This window comes from Pristiophorus japonicus, chromosome 2, assembly GCF_044704955.1.
Source record: "Pristiophorus japonicus isolate sPriJap1 chromosome 2, sPriJap1.hap1, whole genome shotgun sequence".
Lineage (NCBI taxonomy): Eukaryota > Metazoa > Chordata > Chondrichthyes > Pristiophoridae > Pristiophorus > Pristiophorus japonicus.
In genome coordinates, this window is record NC_091978.1 from 45,817,860 (window position 1) to 45,839,377 (window position 21,518).

General features: G+C 42.3%; 1 protein-coding gene and 1 long non-coding RNA gene across 3 annotated transcripts in view; one reads left to right on the forward strand and one right to left on the reverse strand.

The window, feature by feature from the left end:
• Positions 1-21,518, forward strand: part of LOC139237535 (uncharacterized) — a 154,569-nt gene that overhangs the window by 48,869 nt on the left and 84,182 nt on the right. The window lies entirely within an intron of this gene.
• Positions 7,305-21,518, reverse strand: part of letm1 (leucine zipper-EF-hand containing transmembrane protein 1) — a 103,543-nt gene continuing 89,329 nt past the window's right edge. For both annotated transcript variants that reach the window (XM_070866923.1, XM_070866922.1), the window contains exon 14: positions 7,305-10,412. In XM_070866923.1, coding sequence (XP_070723024.1) covers positions 10,260-10,412 — 153 coding nt within the window. In that variant the 3' untranslated portion in view covers positions 7,305-10,259. The remainder of the gene's footprint in view (positions 10,413-21,518) is intronic.

Sequence of the window (21,518 nt, forward strand, 5' to 3'; positions counted from 1 at the left end):
CTCATTGGAGTTCAGAAGAATGAGAGGTGATTTTATCAAAACATATAAGTTTATGAGGGGGCTTGACAAGGTGGATGCAGAGAGGATGTTTCCACTGATGGGGGAGACTAGAACTAGAGGGCATCTAGAACTAGAGGGCATGATCTTAGAATAAGGGACCGTCCATTTAAAACAGTGATAAGGAGGAATTTCTTCTCTCAGAGGTTTGTAAATCTGTGGAATTTGCTACCTCGGAGAGCTGTGGAAGCTGGGACATTGAATAAATTTAAGACAGAAATAGAGAGTTTCTTGAGCGATAAGGAGATAAGAAGTTATGGGGAGCGGGCGGGGAAGTGGAACTGAATCCATGATCAGATCAGCCATGATCTTATTGAATGGCTGAGCAGGCTCGAGGGGGCAGATGGCCTACTCTGTTCCTATTTCTTATGTTCTTATGTACTTATTATATCTACAGTGAGACTAGACAATGAGTATTTAAAAAAAAATTCATGAGATGTGGCTTCGCTGGTAAGGCCAGCATTTATTACACATCTCCAATTGCCCTTGAGCCGCTGTAGTCCTTGTGGTGAAGGTACTCCTCTGCAAGTCTTCTTTCCACCTCTATGGACAAACGCCTGGGCTGAATGGGTCAGTGTTATACATGGCCATTGGGGTTTAGCGGGCCACATCGTTCGCATGCCAGACACGAGACTCCCAAAGCAAGCGCTCTACTCGGAACTCCTTCACGGCAAATGCGCCAAAGCGGGGTGGGGGGGGGCAGAGGAAACATTACAGGGACACCCTGAAAGCCTCCCTGAAAAGTGATGTGCTTTAGTGTACGGAAAAGTAAAGCTTCTCTGCACAGGGCAGCACTCTTCAAATACAAGTTTTCCAATAGCAAATTCCCACAGAATAAAGAGATCACATTGTGTTTCGAAGCTGGCTGAACTGAATTTACCTTATTTAAGCCAATCACTATAAATATGCTATAAGCACGATACTTGACTGGGTGAATAGGTGATGCACAAAAAAAGCATCCTTGAATCAGATTGTGCTTAATTCACCTTGCTGTTGACTTTTCCATGAAGCACTAGAATCATAGAAATTTATGGCACAGAAGGAGGCCATTCGGCCCAAAGAGCTAGCCAGCCTAATCCCACTTTCCAGCTCTTGGTCAGTAGCCTTGTAAATTACTGCACTTCAAGGGCATATCTAAGTACTTTTTAAATGCGATGAGGGTTTTTGCCTCCCTTTCAGGCACCCCAGACTCAATTCAGACTAACATCTCTGAAATGGAGGGGGGTGTTACTTGCCTCTGGTCGGTACAGTCTTCCTCATTCAATGAATGAAATGCAACTTCTGCAAACAAAATCTCATCACCCTCGGGATGGCAGGGAAATCACATGGGGCGGGGAGCCCTTTGTGAGCAGCAGAGCGGGTCATGGAGCCTCGAAGTAAAAATCAATGTTTCTCGTAACTTGCGTATCTCTCAAGTTGCTGGTAATAGTAGATCTTGATGTTGTGATTGAAATTTAGTCACCAATGAGGTAACAGCACTAAAACCACTTTTCTCAAATATCAAGGCGTACACAATTCAAACAGGACAAATCATCAAGTCAGAAACGGGGTAAACTTACTGACAGCACATTCTCAGCAGGGAGCTAGCTGCGCTCCAAGGGAGCTAGCTGCGCTCCAAGGGAGTTGGGGTAAGAGATGGGGCTACAACAGGGTGAATTTACCCCTAGAATCACAAATGGAATTGAGTTGTCCAGACTACAAAGGGCAAGCTGTCAGGGCCTGGGTGAGCACATGTGGCCCCAAGACAGTATGCTGGACACCTCCAGGCCAGGGAACTTCATGCTATGCCATAAGTGACTGTCCTCCATTCCCAGATATAGTTTAAGGCTTAATTCTCAGCTACCGTCAATTATTTAACTGTAAAAGAATTAAGCTCCAAATAACAGCAAGAGTATCGAAATATGGTCTCACACACATCAGGTTACTATTTCAAGACTGCATCACACCTTCAGCCCCTGGCACAAACTCTGTACCCTTGCCACCTATTCCACCCCGCCTCCCTGGCCACGTAACCTCGGTACTTCTATTCAGCCCCAAGCTGAGCTTCACATGACCCCCCAATACAGAAGAAAAATACTGCGGATGCTGGAGATCGGAAATAAAAACAGAAAATGCTGGAAATACTCAGGTCAGGCAGCATCTGTGAAGAGAGAGAAACAGAGTTAACATTTCAGGTCGATGACCTTTCGTCAGAACTGGGTTTCTCTCTTCACAGATGCTGCCTGACATGCCGAACAACGTTCCCGTTAAGCTGCGCAGCCACGCAGCGCTCTGCAGCTCCCGCGTAGCCCGCTCACTGGCTTTTAAATAGGAAAATCCGCGCATGAATGGGCCGTGTAGTCCCTTAAAGGGGCCGTGCACCCAAAAAAATAACAGGAACTTTGCTGTTGAATATTTCCAGCATTTTCTGTTTTTATTTCATACGACCTTGTATCTTCTCACAAAGACTGCCTACTTCCACTTCCGCCCATCAAGATAGAGGAAGTCTGGAACTTTCTCCCCAAAAGGCTGTGGATGCTGGGTCAACTGAAAATTTTAAGACAGAGATCAAGGGGCATGTGGAGAAAAGGCAGGTAAACAGAGGTAAGGCACAGATCAGCTACGATTTAATTGAATGGTGGATTACGCTCAAGGGACTGAATATTCCTATCTCCAATCCTGCTTCAGCCCATCTGCTGGTGAAACCCTCGCCCAATCAAAAAGGCTAATAGAATGCTGTCCTTTATCTCATGGGGGCTGGAATACAAAGGGGTATGAGTTATGCCACAGTTGTACAAGGCTGCTAAGACTACATCTGGAGTACTGCATTCAGTTATTAGCACTGCACCTCAGGAAAAATATATTGGCATTGGAGGGGGTACAACGCAGATTCATTGGCCTTAGAGGGTGTACAGCGAGGAGCTGAATGGTCTACTCTTGTTCCTATGTTCCATGCCTTGGTCACATCCACACTCGATTATTCTAATGCACTCCTGACTGGCCTCCCCGCTCCACAAACTTCAACTCATCCAAAACTCTGCTGGTTATATTATATCGCACCAAATCCCATTCACTCATCACCCTTGTCTCCACTGACTTACACTGTCTGCTGGCCCAACACCTCCAATTTAAAATTCTCATCCTCAAAAACATTTACCCTTCATGCCCTCACCTCTATCGCGGAGACCTCTTAAAGTGCTACAAAAGCCCCAGAATTTTCGATCCTGGCCTTTTGTACATTTTCCTTCCCTTTGTCCGACCATTGGCAACTGTACTCTCAGCCTTCTAAGACCTGCACTCTGCCACACCCTTCTTAACCCTCCTCACCTCCCTCTCCTCTTATAAGGCTCTCACCTCTTTCACAAAGTTTTTGGTCACTCCTCCAAACATGTCCTTTCGCTCAGCATTTATTTTTGTTTGATTACAATACGAAATTCTGGAGAAACCTCTTTCCTCAAGTGGTCAGAATGTGGAGCATACTACCATAAGGAGTAGTTGAGGCAAAATAACATAAGTAAATTTAAGGGGAAACTAGATATGCATTAAGGAGAAAGGAGTAGAAGGGTACGCAGATAGGGTTAGATGAAGAGCGGCGGGAGGAGGCTCATGTGGAGCATAAACGCTGGCAGAGATCAGCTGGGCCGAGTGGTCTGTTTCTGTGCTGTAGGCTCGAAGTCACTCGATGTAACAATTCTGTGAAGTGCCTTGGGATGCTTTTCTATTTGAAAGATGCTATCTAAATGCAAGTTGTTGATGTTGCTAATGAGATGAAAGCCACAATTGTTCTTTGTCACCTTTCTTCAATGACACCACAGTCCAAATACAGGGCTAGGCTAATGGCATGAAAAGCATGTCCAAATAGTTTCCCTCCATGATTGAAAATTCAACAATACATGGGCTTCCTATGACCTGTACGAGAAGTTGAGGAGCTGGCTGTGAGGTGGATTCTCGCAAATTGGGAAATGATTGCAAGGACGAGATTCTGGCCTACACAAATTTGTCACCTGAATAACCTGGGGAGTCGGCCACTCTTATTAACTGCTCAGTCTAGCATGTCATAACAAGTAAGCCTTCTACATGGCACTAGAAGACATTACTAGGAGCTTGGGTAGGTGAATATATATTCATATAGCCAAGGTTTGCAACCAATAATGACTGGGTTGCAGAAAGGCAAGCAGATGATTTAAAATCTCCACTTATCCATCTGATGGACAAGCAGCAGGAAACCTGGTATGGTCAAGAGGATAATGGTAACTCATATTTCTTGGTGAATTATGCTGCATACCAAGCTTCTTGTAAGGAGCTCTTGGTACCGACAATCTTCTCACTGAAGGATTACATCTATATTCATCAGCTGCCGAATGACCAAATAGTGAGTGTCCTCATTCAGGGGGTGGGAAAAGGGCAAGCAGGGTTTGGTACAAAGATAAGCCTGATTGAAGTTTTGAAACAAACTAACCCTCTGTGGCAGGCTCAGTAATCCAATGTCTTAAACCAGACAGGTGCTCAAGGGCATCAGTGATAACTGACCAGCCAGCCAAGCTAATGCAAAAAAGACAGATTAGATCAGTCGCCAGGAGCTGGACCTCCTTACACTTCACTACATATACCAAGCAAATCAGTGCTCGAATTAGTAGGGCAACCTTAACTGGACAAGCAGCAGGAAGCTTACCAGCAATCTGTGCTGGTAGGCGCAACAGTTTCAGCTTACTAAACTCCAGTCGTACCCTTGTGCATACTTGGAGATCCATTGAGTTTAGCTCTTGCACAAGTTCCCTGGACTCGAGGGTGTGACTCTTCAAAAAGAGGCATGTGCACACTAGATCAGGCAGTAAATTTCTCAATGCTGGTTTGAGCACTTAACATAAGAAATAGGAGCAGGAGTAGGCCATTCGGCCCCTCAAGCCTGCTCCGCCATTCAATAAGATCATCGACCTCAACTCCACTTTCCTACACTATCCCCATATAAATAACTTGATTCCCTTAATATCCAAAAATCTGTGTCTTGAATATACTCAACGACTGAGCCTCCACAGCCCTCCAAAGATTCACCACCTTCTGAGTGAAGAAATGTCTCCTCATCTCTGTCCTAAATGGCCAACCCCTTATTCTGAGACTGTGACCCCTGGTTCTAGACTCCCCAGCCAGGGGAAACATCCTCCCTGTATCTACCTTGTCAAGCCCTGTAAGAATATTGGATATTACATGTTCTGTGCACTGCAATTTCAAATGATTACAAGCTTGAAGGGTCTTGTTCAAAACTTGGTGATAGTATATAAATAGGTGGCCTCAAACAAAGCCCTACGTACACAACAATGGGGAAAGGAACCTAGGTGGGCAGACTAACTTGAACGGTAGATCTTAACTAAATAAAGATCTTGTAAATTTTAAATCGTTTTTTCTAAATGGGAATTTTCTGGCAGAACTATAAATCTTCAAATTTTTAATATACTAGATTTGTCCCTTTGGGACCTGGTTCCCAAAATTCTCCATCAGTGCGGTTTTCCTCACCTCATGGCTGGGTCTGTTGTAGACAAATTGACGAGAGATTGATTGCTACAATTAGTCAACAACTCCCATTTTTGTTGCATCCTGTAACTCATCTCATCACACATAGGCAGTCCCTCGAAACGAGGATGACTTGCTTCCACGCCAAAAAAGGATGAGTTCACAGGTGTTTCAATGAAGGACCTAATATTCCAGATCCTGAACTACACCCTGAAGGGTGGAAGATTCCTGTGCGTGGATTTAAAAAAAAAAAAGTGTGGTGACTGTTGCACATCAACCACCATACGGGCTTGACAGTTAGATCTTTGTCCAGTGGCAAGGATTATCCAAAACTAACTGGAGACCAGCTCTGCTGCATGGACCTAGTGCACACACATATCGCAGTGTGCGCTGGCCTGTGCTGCCCCTGGGCCCCTGAACTCACGCCTCTCCTGGGCCCCGATCACATCCCTCCACAATCTCTCGCCGCTCGTGTGACTACCAGGACTATAGTAGGCGAACTGGACGGACCTTGGTCTTTTTTCATCTAGCAATTCTTACATAGAATGTACACACAGAAACCAGCCATTCGACACAACAGCTCCATGCTGCTGCTTATGCTCCATTTCACTCTTTCCTAATTGGTATAATCCCTGTAAATCTTTTTGCACCTTCTCCAGTGCTTCCATATCCTTTTTATAAAATGGAGACCAGAACTGTACACAGTATTCCAAAAGTGGTCTCGCCAAGGTTTGATAAAAGTTCAACATAACTTCTCGGCTTTTCAATTTTATCCCTCCAGAAATGAACCCCAGTGCTTTGTTTGCCTTTTTTAATGTCTTTGTTAACCTGTGTCATTACTTAAGTGTATCTGTATTCCTAGATCCTATTGATCCTCTACCCTATTTAGACTCTTATTTTCCAAGCAATATGTCATCTCATTCTTCCTACTAAAATGCTTACCTATATTGAAAATAATTTGCCATTGCACACCAATTCTGAAAGTTTACTAATGTCTTCCTGTATTTTGTCAGTCTTCCTCATATGTTCCTAATGTTGTCCTAAGTCATTACTGCCCAGTTGATCTCAATCCCAAGAGAAAATCTTCAAGAGACAGATCATGTCTCCGGGGAGCAGGATTGCATTTAAAACTCTGTCCATTTCTCTTAATTCATTGGATATAATGCTAATCTAGTAGTGAAAGCTTTTTCAGAGGCAGTTTTTGAAAGCAATGTCCATATTTAGAAGTAGAAATTTAAATGCAATTGGTGCAATAAATTGTTACAATACCTTAATTGAATACACCTATCAGCACCCACAGGCAAGGTAAATGGGTGCTTATGCAAATGAGAATGAACTGTTAAAATATAACCACACAGTCTCAAACAACATAGTAAACCTGTAAGAACATATCCATCAGCTCTCAATGTATATAAATAATAACAGACAAGACCATTTATGTTAGTAGCAGAGAGCAAGTGGTGCATCTTACTAAGGTGGAGTTATCCATCCTGACCCTCGCCAATTTGATGTCAATTCGTACTTGAAGTGCAGAACTGGTCATATTACTTGAAGCTTAAATGCCTATGGTACTTGTAAACTAGGTCTGTTCCCCCAATGACAGGCATTAGGTTACTGGGTGAAACACAACAGCAATCATAGTGCATTCATCTTGAGACCATTTTAAAACTTTAGCTGCGCTCTGATCCTGAGATTTTAATTTCAGCTGAAGTGTGGAAACAAATGGAAGAATCCTTAGAAAAATAAGAACAGTCAAGACATTGCAGGAGATTGTGTGCACTTTAATCATTCATTTTTCATTTTTAAACAAATGCCCAGACCTCTTATCTTAACTTTTTTCCAAATCCAGTCCATTATTTTCATTGAATTTTTAAAAATATGTATCCATTATATTTTCCAAAGATCAGTGCACTACTTCTGCACACATTCATGTTAAACAGGAAAAAGTTAATAAAACAGAACCAGAGCTTGCATTTATCACAATAAAGGCAAAGATAAATATGTAGAGCTTACAACATATAATATTTTACACTAACACTTAATAGTTGACTATCAGAATAGGCATGAGTTTCCAGCAGGCATTAATCATCATGGTTGTTCATTTAAGAAATTTCAAGGAAAAATTGTTAAATGATAAACTTTGCAGATTGATTTTCACTTCCATTTCCCTTTACAAGGGGAAGGGAGTCATTTATAGTGTAGTTACACAATGAGTATATCATATCATCTCAAATTAAACTTTGATTGATTTGTTTTTTTTGCACTTTTCTTTTCTAAAATGATGTCAGTGGACTTTGTTTCTCTATCCTTCTCCTTCCACTAAAAAAACACATTGTGCTTAGAGTGCCAACATCAATAGTTCCAGATTGGGTATAATACAAGTAAAGTTCTCTCTGCTTAGCTCCCAACCGCTGAATAGCAAACTTTCTCATACAGCATTAATTTTCTATTCCCCACACTAACCAGATCTGAGAGATTTCTCAATTACATTACCAATTTAGGGGCAGCTTTAGATTGTGGCCCTAAATACAAAACATAGAACCTTTATAGCCAAAAGAAAGGAGACCATCATTTCAGGCTAAATTTGAATCCAGGTCATAGGTAAAAAGGAGAGTATAGTATCCCATTAGCTACCATGCAGTACAATCAATTGGTACAGTACTCCAATGAGTAATGAATTGGACTATACAATAGCTGGAAGAAAAGTTGCACAGGGACCCCTGGGAACAGGTTTGGTGAGGAAAAAATATTTTCCAAAACAAATGCATTTGCATATTGGGTGACATGGTAGGACACCGGAGGTAACTGATGAGGATGGATAGCTCACAAATTTGTTCCTAGTGGTTGTTGAGAATGATGGAGAAATTGTAAACAGCTAAATGAGCAATCATAGACTTCCTTTGAGCAAAATGCACAATCCAATAGCTTTTGATGTTAAAAAACAACCTGATTTAGTGATGCATTCAGCTGGTCGGTTTGTGTTGCCTTTGAAACTGATCAAAAGTATGCACACTGTGCATCAAGTTGCAGAGATCTCATTTCCAGAGCACAATCACAATCACAATCACCTGAACAGTTGTTAGTTTCTAAATAACTTATTTGATGTTGTGGATCTTTTTCTTAAAAACAGAAAAAGAATTTGAACTCAAAAGCTTCATTACAGGCAGCGGAGTTCACTATGGTCATGCCTAAAGGAAAATCAGAAAATGTATGTAAAGAGGACTATAGCAATACTTTTAAGAAAATGTAAGTTTGAGGTTTTAGTAAAGCACTTTATCCAAATAATTTTCAGTCCAAACTATGTAAGCTCCATGGCAAATGCCATCAAAACATGCATATACTTTTGCCACAGTGGTTAGAGACTTTGCATTAGTCATGGATAGTCAACCTCAATTCTAAACAAAAATGTTTTTAAATCATATACAAGTCAATAGTGCAAATACTGCACAGATAGGTCACTAACTATACAACCTTTGTGCAACAGTCATTAGTTTTATACAAGTAATTTAGGAAACAATTAAGGATCAATATATACTTCACTGTGGTGTCAAGTGGATTGGAAACCAGAATTGAGTGTACAATCTGCAGGTTAACATGCTTCTCAGTATCTTATTTATATGGAGGTGCTTTTTGAAGCAATGCAATTATGAAGAAAGTACATTACCATGGCAGTGCAAAAATAATAAAAATGAACAAGTTATGGAATAGAAATGTAGTTAACATTCAAATTTCATTAGCCACCTCAATTGCCACAACCAACACAGTATCTGCAATATAAATACGGGCACAATTTGAACATGGTCAGCTTTTTCATTCACTAAATGTTTAACTACTTCAAAAATAAATTTAGCAATACCTGAGTGTATTCCTAACACCTGAATCACAAAACATATGCAGTCAATCAGCACTACAGTAAATCATAAGATGTTTGGAGTGTGTGGGAGTAAACCGTGATAAGCAGATTAACATTCAGATAATGTTAAAAATGCCAAAGTTATAGCTAAGTAGATGCACTACATGACTGGGATTTAACCCTTTAAGGATTGCAATAACATTTCAGAGATGGAATCTAGTTCATTTCAAAAATACCATAAAAAAAACTCTTTGGTTTGGTGCATTTATCTAATTCCACTGTATGGCATTCATTTTTAGAATTTATAGAAAATCTGTTTTAATGGATCTTGTGTGCAAGATTTTGAAATTTCAAATAAGTTTCCGTATTGAAGAGTTGAAGATAAATAGTGAAACAAGTGTGGTCCAGAATTATGTGTGTGTTAATGCAAATATTTCCTGAAAGCGATATAGTATTCATTAATCCCAATTAGCTGACCTGGAATCCAGTGTAAGCATTTTTATTTTTAAAAACTGATCACCACCAATGCTATGTTTTCCTGTTGTTTAGTTGATTTATAAAAACAATATTATTTGAGCTTACCACATCACAATAACATTTCTTTTATATGTATTTTCAAAAGAAAAAAATAATTTCTTATCTATTGTTTCCAAGCTTCTGGAATGGTGGGATTCAATTCCCAGCAGAACAGAAAATTACTCCATTTCTGTAGCACAATGCAGCAATCTACAATTCCTCTTCAGTACATATTCTCCACTTGATTCCTCTAGTTATGAATATTATATTTTAACAAATTGCAAAAATCAAACAAATGAAATTAGATGTGTTCTGACATTGTGAGCATTTTATTAGATGAAGCGGTTCAGTTCTGGATTTCTGCCGCCTGCTCCTTCTCAGACTTCCCTTTCGCTTTCTGCTGTTCTACAACCTTCTCTTCCTTGCGCAACAATTCCAAAATCTCGGCAACCTGTTTTGTCGAGATGTCGATATCCTCTTTATCAATTAACTCCACCACCTGCAAAGATCAGACAAGATAGGAATTAGACAATCAATAATGGATCTGTAGGCCTGTTATCCATCTTTTGATGGTTAATATTAACCATCTTAAATTGGTACAGTGTGTCCTTTTTCATTCATCTTCTAAAATTGTAATTTAAATGCAAAATCTATACAACAGGATTGTAATCCAGGGACATAGAATATTAAAAAACTGGTCCGCACATCATCTTTTACAATGATGAACACATAGGATTTTCACTTAAGCTAAACATTAGAAAGATATTCCTACAGTGAAGGAAAGGAGAGAAGCAGCAATATTTGATTAACTACTAAGGCCGTGATAATTCTCCTTTGTTGAATGAAGTCCAACATTCACACAGCAACAGGCATTTCTATTGTACAACGGAGGAAAGAAATTAAAAAAAAGTGACCTTGGTTTATCTATTTGTGCCATGCACAGTCATCTTGATCAGGTGGCCTTTCTGCACACTGCCAGACACAAGGCTAAGTTCTGGCCATATCTTTAATGCCTTCTGGCCAAAGACGCCAAATACCCCAGTTTAACTTTTTCTGCAACTCTACAAGTAGCAATTTTGTTGTTTTATTGTTCAACATATCTTTTTTTTTTAAAAATTCATTCATGGGATGTGGGCGTCGCTGGCAAGGACAATATTTATTGCCCATTCCCAATTGCCCGAGATGGTGGTGAACCGCCTTCTTGAACCGCTGTAGTCTGTGTGAAGGTACTCTCAGTACCGTTAGAGACAGATTTCCAGGATTTTGAGCCAGCGACAATGAACGAACAGCAATGTGACTTGGAGGGGAACGTGGAGGTGGTGCTCCCATGTGCCTGCTGCCCTTGTCCTTCTAGCTGGTAGAGGTCACAGGTTTGGGAGTTGCTGCAGTGCATCTTGTAGATGGTACACACAGCAGCTACGGTACGTCAATGATGGAGGGAGTGAATGTTTAAGGTAGTGGGTGGGGTGCCAATCAAGCAGGCTGCTTTGTCCTGGATGGTGAGCTTCCCTCATCCAGGCAAGTGAAGAGTATTCCATCACACTCCTGACTTGTGCCGTGTAGATGGTGGAAAGGCTTTGGGGAGTCAGGAGGCGAGACACTTGCCTCAGAATACCCAGCCTCTGACCTGCTCTTGTTGCCAGTATTTATGTGACTGGTTCAGTTGAGTTTCTGGTCAATGGTGACCCCCAGGATGTTGATGGCAGGGGAATTTGGTGATGGTAATGCCATTGAATGTCAAGGGGTGGTGGTTAGACTCTCGCTTGTTGGAGATAGTCATTGCCTGCACTTGTGTGATGAGAATGTTACTTGCCACTTATCAGCCTAAGCATGAATGTCATCCAGGGTTTGCTGCATGTGGGCATGGATTGCTCCATTATCTGAGGAGTTGTGGATGGAACTGAACACTGCAGTCATCAGCAAACTTCCCTATTTCTGACCTTATAATGGAGGGAAGGTCATCGATGAAGCAGCTGAAGATGGTTGGGCCGAGGACAGTGCCCTGAGGAAGTCCTGGGGCTGTGATGATTGATCTCCAACCACCACAATCATCTTCCTTTATGCTCGGTATGACTCCAGCCAGTGGAGAGTTTTTCCCGATTCCCATTGACTTCAGTTTTACTTGGGCTCCTTGATGTCACACTCACTCAAATGCTGCATTGATGTCAAGGGCAGTCACTCTCACCTCACCTCTGGAATTCAGCTCTTTTGTCCATATTTGGACCAAGGTTGTAATGAGGACTGGAGCAGAGTGGTCCTGGCAGAACCCAAACTGAGCATTGGTGAGCAGGTTATTGGTGAGTAAGTGCCATTTGATAGCACTGTTTGACACCATCCATCACTTTGCCGATGACTGAGAATAGACTGATGGGGTAGTAATTGGCCGGATTGGATTTGTCCCGCTTTTTCTACACAGGACATACCTGGGCAGTTTTCCACATTGTCAGATAGATGCCAGTGTTGTAGCTGTACTGGGACAGCTTGGTTAGAGGCGTGGCTAGTTCCGGAGTACAAGTCTTCAGCACAACAGCCGGGATGTTGTCAGGGCCCATAACTTTTTCTGTATCCAGTGTGCTCAGCCGTTTCTTGATATCACGTGGAGTGAATCGAATTGGCTGAAGACTGGCTTCTATGATGCTAGGGACCTCAGCAAGAGGCAGATATGGATCATCCACTCGGTATTTCTGGCTGAAGATGGTTGTAAACGCTTCAGCTGTGTCTTTTGCATTCAAGTGCTGGGCTCTGCCATCATTGAGGATGGGGATATTCATCGAGTCTCCTCATCCAGTTTGTTGGTTAATGGTCCACCACCATTCACGACTGTATGTTGCAGGACGAGAGCGCTTTAATCTGATCAGCTGGTTGTGGGATCGCTTAGCTTAGTTTACAGCATGCTGCTTCCGCTGTTTAGCATGCACGCAGTCCTGTGTTGCAGCTTCCCCAGGTTGGCACCTCATTTTTAGGTACTATACAGAGAGAAAATTGGAGGTGTCCCAGATGTGAAAAAGATGGTTATGTGATTGCCTTGATTGGGTGCTTTGCCCAAATATCAGCCCTATGATAACTTGTAGATTCTGTTGGTGATACGTAGTTTTCCAGGGTTGCCCCAGCTCCATCAGTGTTTACTGTAATCCCATGTGAAGCCAGAGATCCTCAAATATCCAAAGTAGATAAGAACATAATAGGAGCAGTAGGAGGCCATTTGGCCCCTCAAGCCTGCTCCACCATTTAATAAGATCATGGCTGATCTGATCATGAACTCAGCTCCACTTCCCTGCCCGCTCCCCATAATCCTTTATTCCCTTATCACTCAAAATCTGTCCAACTCCGCTTTATATATTTAATGATCCAGCCTCCACAGCTCTCTGGGGCAGAGAATTGTATAGATTTACTACCTTCAGAGAAGAAATTCCTCCTCATCTCAGTTTTAAATGGGTGGACCCTTATTCTGAGAATATGTCCCCTAGTTTTAGTTTCCCTTATGAGTGGAAACATCCTCTCTGCATCCACCTTGTCAAGCCCCCTCATGATCTTATATGTTTCAATACGATCATCTCTCATTCTCCTGAACTCCAATGAGTATAGGCCCAACCTACCTTCATAAGTCATCTCCGGAATCAACCTAGTGAACCTTCTCTGAACAGCCTCCATTGCAAGTATATCTTTCCTTAAATACTGAGGCCAAAACTGTAGGCAGTACTTTAGATGTGGCCTCACCAAAACCCTGTACAGTTGTAGCAGGACATCTCTGCTTTTATACTCTATCCCCCTTGCAATAAAGGCCAACATTCCATTTGCCTTGGTGTACCTGCACACTAACTTTGTGTGTTTCATGCACAAGGTCCCCCAGGTTCCGCTGTACTGCAGCACTTGGCAATTTTTCTCCATTTAAATTATAATTTGCTTTTCTATTTTTTCTGCCAAAGTGGATAACCTCACATTTTCCCACATTATAATCCATTTGCAGATTTTTTGTGTCCTCACAATTTGCTTTCCCACCCACCTTTGTATCAACAAACTTGGCTACATTACACTCGGCCCCTTCATCCAAGTCATTAATATAGATTGTAAGCAGTTGAGGAACCAGCGCCGATCCCTGTGGCACCCCACTAATTACTGCTTGCCAACCGGAAAATGACTCATTTATCACGACTCTGTTTTCTGTTAGTTAGCCAATCCTCTATCCATGCTAACATATTACCCCCAAGCCCATGAACATTTATCTTGTGCAGTAACCTTTTATGTGGCACCTTATCAAATACCATCTGGAAATCCAAAATCCAAATACACCACATCCACTGGTTCCCCCTTATCCACCATGCTCGTTACATCCTCAAAAGAACTCCAGCAAATTTGTTAAACATGATTTCCCTTACATAAAACCATGCTGACTCTGCTTGATTGAAACATACTTTTCCAAATGTCCCGCTATGATTCCTTAATAATGGACTCCAGCATTTTCCCAACGACAGATGTTAGGCTAACTGGTCTATAGTTTCCTGCTTTTTGTCCGCCTCCTTTTTTAAAAAAAAAAAATAGGAGCGTTACATTTGCAATTTTCCAATTTGCTGGGACTGCCCCAGAATCCAGGGAAATTTGGCAGATTACAACTAATGCATCCACTATCTCTGGAGCCACTTCTTTTAAGATCCTAGGATGTAAGCCACCAAGTCCAGGGAACTTATCCCCCTTTAGTCCCATTATTTTACCAAGTGCTACTTCTTTAGTGATAGTGATTGTATTCAGTTCCTTGCTCCATATAGCCCCTTGATTGGGATGTTTTTAGTGTCTTCTACCATGAAGACAGATACAAAATATTTGTTCAACGTCTCTGCCATTTCCTTGTTCTCCATTATTAATTCCCCGGTTTAATCCTCTAGGGGACCAACATTTACTTTTGTCACTCTTTTCCTTTTTATGTAGCTGTAGAAACTCAAAGTAATCTAGGACTGTTCTGTAATTCTTGGCCCGAGGTGGGGTAGCGTTGTTGGTTAAAGAGTAAATTAACGCAATAGTAAGGAAGGACATTAGCTTGGATGATGTGGAATCTGTATGGGTAGAGCTGCGGAATACAAAGGGCAGAAAACACTAGTGGGAGTTGTGTACAGACCACCAAACAGTGATAGTGAGGTTGGGGACAGCATCAAACAAGAAATTAGGGATGCGTGCAATAAAGGTACAGCAGTTATCATGGGCGACTTTAATCTACATATAGATGGGCTAAGCAAACCGGTAGCAATAGGCGGAGGAGGATTTCCTGGAGTGTATTAGGGATGGTTTTCTAGACCAATATGTCGAGGAATCAACTAGAGGCCTGGCCATCCTAGACTGGTTGATGTGTAATGAGAAATGACTAATTAGCAATCTTGTTTTGCGAGGCCCCTTGGGGAAGAATGACCATAATATGGTAGAATTCTTTATTAAGATGAAGAGTGACAGTTAATTCAGAGACTAGGGTCCTGAACTTAAGGAAAGGTAACTTCAATGGTATGAGACGAGAATTGGCTAGAATAGACTGGCGAATGATACTTAGAGTTGACGGTGGATAGGCAATGACAAACATTTGAAGATCCAATTTAATTAAAGGCTCCTTTTTTCAAGTTAGCTTTAATGGGGAAATCAATGGAGGCAGGTGTACACAACAATCCACACTGGCCACAGACAGTTAGAAAGGACCTGGTGAAAGTAGAGGCTGATGGGCATATGGCAAGTCAACAAGACCTGGTAGGCAAGTTAGAAGCACTTGCAGTGGACTATGGAGGGCCCAGACTCAGCATACTCCTGCTTGCTGATCCACATTAGCTGGAAGGTGGAGAGAGAAGCCAAGATGGATCCTCCGATCCTCACTGAACTTCAACAATTGTACATCCCTGTTTGGAGTAAAAATAAAGCGTGGAAGGTGGCTTAACCGTGGCTAACAAGGGAAATTAGGGATAGTGTTGAAGCTAAGGAAGTGGCATATAAATTGGCCAGAAAAAGCAGCAAACCTGAGGACTGGGAGAAATTTAGAATTCAGCAGAGAAGGTCAAAGGGTTTAATTAGGAGGGGGAAAATAGAGTATGAGAGGAAGCTTGCTGGGAACATAAAAATTGACTGCAAAAGCTTCTATAGATATGTGAAGATAAAAGATTAGTGAAAACAAAGGTCCCTTGCAGTCAGAATCAGGTTAATTTATAATGGGGAACAAAGAAACGGCAGACCAATTGAACAAATACTTTGGTTCGGTCTTCACAAATAACCTCCCGAAAATACTAGGGGACCGAGGGTCTAGTGAGAAGGAGGAACTCAAGGAAATTGTGTTAGGGAAATTGATGGGATTGAAGGTCGATAAATCCCCAGGGCCTGATAGTCAGCATCCCAGAGTACTTAAGGAAGTGGCCCTAGAAATAGTGGATGCATTGGTGATCATTTTCCAACAGTCTATCGACTCGATCAGTTCCTATGGACTGGAGGATAGCTAATGTAACACCACTTTTAAAAAAGAGAGAGAAAATGGGGAATTATAGACCGGTTAGCCTGACATCAGTAGTGGGAAAAATGTTGGAATCAATTATTAAAGATGAAATAGCAGCGCATTTGGAAAGCAGTGACAGGATTGGTCCAAATCTGCATGGATTTATGAATGAGAAATCATGCTTGACAAATCTTCCAGAATTTTTTTGAGGATGTAACTAGTAGAGTGGACAAGGGAGAACCAGTGGATGTGGCATATTTGGACTTTCAAAAGGCTTTTGACAAGGTCCCACACAAGAGATTAGTGTGCAAAATTAAAGCACATGGTATTGGAGGTAATATATTGACGTGGCTAGAGAACTGGTTGGCAGACAGGAAGCAGAGAGTAGGGATAAACGGGTCCTTCTTAGAATGGCAGGCAGTGACTAGTAGGGTGCGCAGGGCTCAGTACTGGGACCCCAGCTATTTACAATGTACATCAATGATTTAGATGAAGGAATTGAGTGTAATATCTCCAAGTTTGCAGATGACACTAAGCTGGGTGGCAGTGTGAACTGTGAGGAGGATGCTAAGAGGCTGCAGGATGACTTGGACAGGTTAGGTGAGTGGGCAGATGCAGTATAATGTGGATAAATGTGAGGTTATCCACTTTGGTGGCAAAAACATGAAGGCGGAATATCTGAATGGCGGCAGATTAGGAAAAGGGGAGGTGCAACGAGACCTGGTTGTCATAGTACATCAGTCTTTGAAAGTTGGCATGCAGGTACAGCAGGTGGCGAAGAAGACAAATGGTATGTTGGCCTTCATAGCAAGGAGATTTAAGTATAGGAGCAGGGAGGTCTTAATGTAGTTGTACAGGGCCTTGGTGAGGCCTCACCTGGAATATTGTGTTCTGTTTTGGTCTCCTAATCGGAGAAAGGACGTTCTTGCTATTGAGGGAGTGCAGCGAAGGTTCACCAGACTTATTCCCGGGATGGCAGGACTGACATATGAGGAGAGACTGGATCGACTGGGTCTCTATTCACTGGCATTAAGAAGAATGAGAGGGGATCTCATTTAAACATATAAAATTCTGACAGGACTGGACAGGTTAGATGCAGGAAGAATGTTCCAGATTGTTGAAGTCCAGAACCAGGGGGGTCACAATCTGAGGATAAGGGGTAAGCCATTTAGGACTGAGATGAGAAACTTCTTCACTCAGAGAATTTGAACCTGTGGAATTCTCTACCGCAGAGTTGTTGAGGCTAGTTCGTTAGATATATTCAAGAGGGAGTTAGATATGGCCCTGACGGTTAAAGGGATCAAGGGGTATGGAGAGAAAGCAGGAAAGGAGTATTGAGGTGAATGATCAGCCATGATCTTATTGAATGGTGGTGCAGGCTCGAAAGGCCGAATGGCCTACTCCTGCACCTATTTTCTATGTTTCTATGTATCCCCTAAAAAGCTATGACTGACTACTGTAACATCTTAATCACTTGTCCAATGCAAACCACACTATTGAGAATCTCAGTAGCAGCCAGTCAATTTGGGTTAAGTATGTGCAAACTGCAGCAGAAGGCAATGTGAGTGAAGCTTCATAACATTCAGTCGCTTAGGAGACCTCATTGTGTACAAAATATTGAGGGGCCTGGACATAGTGGATAGTCAGGGTCTGTTTCCATTGGTGGAGGGGTCTATTACGACGGGGCATAGTTTTAAGGTGGTTGGTGGAAGGTTTAGAAGGGATTTGAGGGGGGCTTCTTTACGCAGAGGGTTGTGGGGATCTGGAACTCGCTGCCTGGAAGAGTAGTAGATGCAGAAACCCTCACCATTTTTAAAGAGATGGTTGGATGGGCACTTAAAGTGCCGTAACCCTGATATAATGGTAAGTACTGCAGGGAATAGAATACGGCCAGCATGATCTCCTGGACAAGTTTTGATCGCCTGGATGGGTCGGAGAGGAATTTTCCCAGATTTTTTTCTCCCTAAATTGGCCTGGGTTTTTTTTAATCTGGTTTTTGCCTCTCCCAGGAGATCACATGGCTCTGGTTAGGGTGGAGTGTAGAATGTTACAGTATAAGGGGTGTCGCAGTTGTGTGAGGCAAATTGGTTGGGCTCGGTGCTCTTTGTCTTTCAGTCATTGTTCATAGGTTTATAAGTAACCTTTAGGGCTGCTGATCAAGGGCTGTGCGGCTGTCATGGACAGGATGGGCTGAAATGGCCTCCTTCTGCGCTGTAAATTTCTATGTTTCTTAGACTTTTCTGAAAGAAGTAGAGCTTTACCCAGACATAGTCTATATTTCATCTGTAACTTGAAACAGCTGCAAAAACAAACCCTTCGGAAGCCTGGGACACAACATCTGTCAAGTCTGGACACAGCACAGACTCCTTGGTTAAAATTTATTCGAAGGTTCACGGAGACGGTGGTAATAGAACTATAAAGATATGACTAGCAGAAATACCTGGTCAGGAAATGTTAACATGCTTGCTTGGCCTTGGATATACTGGGGTTTGGAGACTGAACTGAGAAGCATTCTTTGTTATTCTTCTTGCATGGAATATGCTGAATCAGGGCCATATCCATGTCCAGCAGCTGACAAAGGCAACCTTTTTACGCATGTTCAACTCCTGTTCCGTCAGTGAATTGTCAGTATTCAATAGGGCTCAGTATCAGAACTGGAACTGTCCCTCAGCTCAGGCAACTGTTCCAGGTGGTCTGGACAAAACAGCACAGACCCAATTGGTGACATAAATGTTATAGTCAGTAATCTGGAATTGATTTTGGACAGCATCGGATCAACGTCCGAACCAGAGGATTGAGCAAGTCTATGACTGGTGCCGCAGGAGGTTATATGGGACCTGGATAAGAACATAAGAAATAGGAGGAATGGGTCATACAGCCCCTCGAGCCTCCTCCGCCATTCAACACGATCATGGCTGATCCAATCATGGACTCAGGTCCACTTCCCAGCCCGCTCTCCATAACCCCTCATCGTTTAAGAAACTGTCTATTTCTGTCTCCAATTTATTCAATGTTCCAGCTTCCATAGTCCTCTGAGGCAGCGAATTCCACAGAGCCACAACCCTCTAAGAATTTTTTTTTCCTCATCTCAGTCTTAAATGGGCGGCCCCTTATTCTAAGATTATGTCCTCTAGTTCTATCAGTGGAAACATCCTCTCTGCATACATCTTATCAAGCCCCCTCATAATATTATACGTTTCGATAAGATCACCTCTCATTCTTCTGAATTCCAATGAGTTGAGGCCCAACCTACTTAACCTTTCCTCATAAGTCAACCCCCTCATCTCTGGAATCAACCTTGTGAACCTTCTCTGAACTGCCTCCAAAGCAAGTATATCCTTTTGTAAATATGGAAACCAAAAAGTATGAGCCAATACGGTTCAGGTGGTCATTCTCACAGGAAAGAATATGCAAAAGATCACTTAATTCTCTCCCTGATGTTGGAGTGGAAGCAGTGAGGATGCTTCGGTTTTGAACCAAACCCTTGAGGTTTGTTTGTACCAAGGAGGATTTAAACCTGCACACTCAGCCAGGATGAGCAAACAAGTTGGCAGTGTTGAGCCTTTACTCAGTTTTTCTTGTTATGAAAAATATTACAATAATGGAAGATGTGTTGTTAAAAGTCAGTCACTAGGGACCATCAATGAGAGAAAATTTTAATCTCAGAGCTGGCAACAGCTGATGTTCAATCATTGGAGTGGGCCTATACACAAAATTATAGTTACAACATCCCAAGGAATGTGACATATGGAAAGCCTTGAGGAACTCGAGAATATTTTGTCATAGGTAGTCCCTCAAAATCGAGGAAGACTTGCTTCCACTCAAAGTGAGTTCTTAGGTGACTGAACAGTCCAATACGGGAACCACAGTCTCTGTCACAGGTGGGACAGATAGTCGTTGAAGGAAAGGGTGGGTGGGACTGGTTTGCTGTACGCTCCTTCCGCTGCCTGCGCCTGTTTTCTGCTCTCTGCGATGCACCTCCTCCACTTAGGGCGGTCTTTGGCCAGGGACTCCCAGGCGTCGATGGGGATGGATGTTGCATTTTATTAAGGAGGCTTTGAGGGTGTCCTTGAAAAGTTTCCTCTGCCCACCTGGGGCTCGCTTGCTGTGTAGGAGTTCCGAGTAGAGCGCTTGCTTTGGGAGTCTTGTGTCGGGCATGCGAACAATGTGGCCCATCCAACGGAGCTGGTCAAGTGTGGTCAGTGCTTTGATGCTGGGGATGCTGATCAAGGGCACTAACGTTGGTGCATCTGCCCTCTCTGTCAGAATATTTTGACATGATCAACGGCTGGTAGATGCTTTGAACAGCAAATTATACAACAATTTACAAAGTTCCTCTGGCTTTAGTGTTGGAGAACTGCTGCTGACAGGAGAAAACAGCACTTACTGAGGATCTCACTGCACAGTGCATGAATGTGACTTAAAGGGATAATTCTTCTCTATCAGGAAGATGGTAATATCCTATTTAGATGCAGAGGTTGAACAAATGATGAAGTAACTGAGTAATGGCAATTGAGTCACAAGTAAATATGACTTTATGGCACTATTATAATTTCCAAACAAGCGATGACTAGCCAGCAGCAATCACCACAAGTCATTGGTCATCAAGCAGATACTCCATTCTCATTAACAAGGCTACAATTATTTAACCAACCACACACATACATAGAGATACACAATCAATATCACACACAATAAATCGCGTATTCCAGGATATAGAACTATTTTTGATTCAATAAGACTGTCAGAAAACTGAAAGGTATTACTCTACAGCATTTCCTATAAAAATACATTAAAGAATAGCAATGCAAATGGGGTACCACAAGGTTCCGTGCTGGGGCCCCAGCTGTTTACATTGTACATTAATGATTTAGACGAGGGGATTAAATGTAGTATCTCCAAATTTGCGGATGACACCAAGTTGGGTGGCAGTGAGAGCTGCGAGGAGGATGCTGTGAGGCTGCAGAGTGACTTGAATAGGTTAGGTGAGTGGGCAAATGCATGGCAGATGAAGTATAATGTGGATAAATGTGAGGTTATCCACTTTGGTGGTAAAAACAGAACACGGACCATTATCTGAATGGTGACAGATTAGGAAAAGGGAAGGTGCAACGAGACCTGGGTGTCATGGTACATGAGTCATTGAAGGTT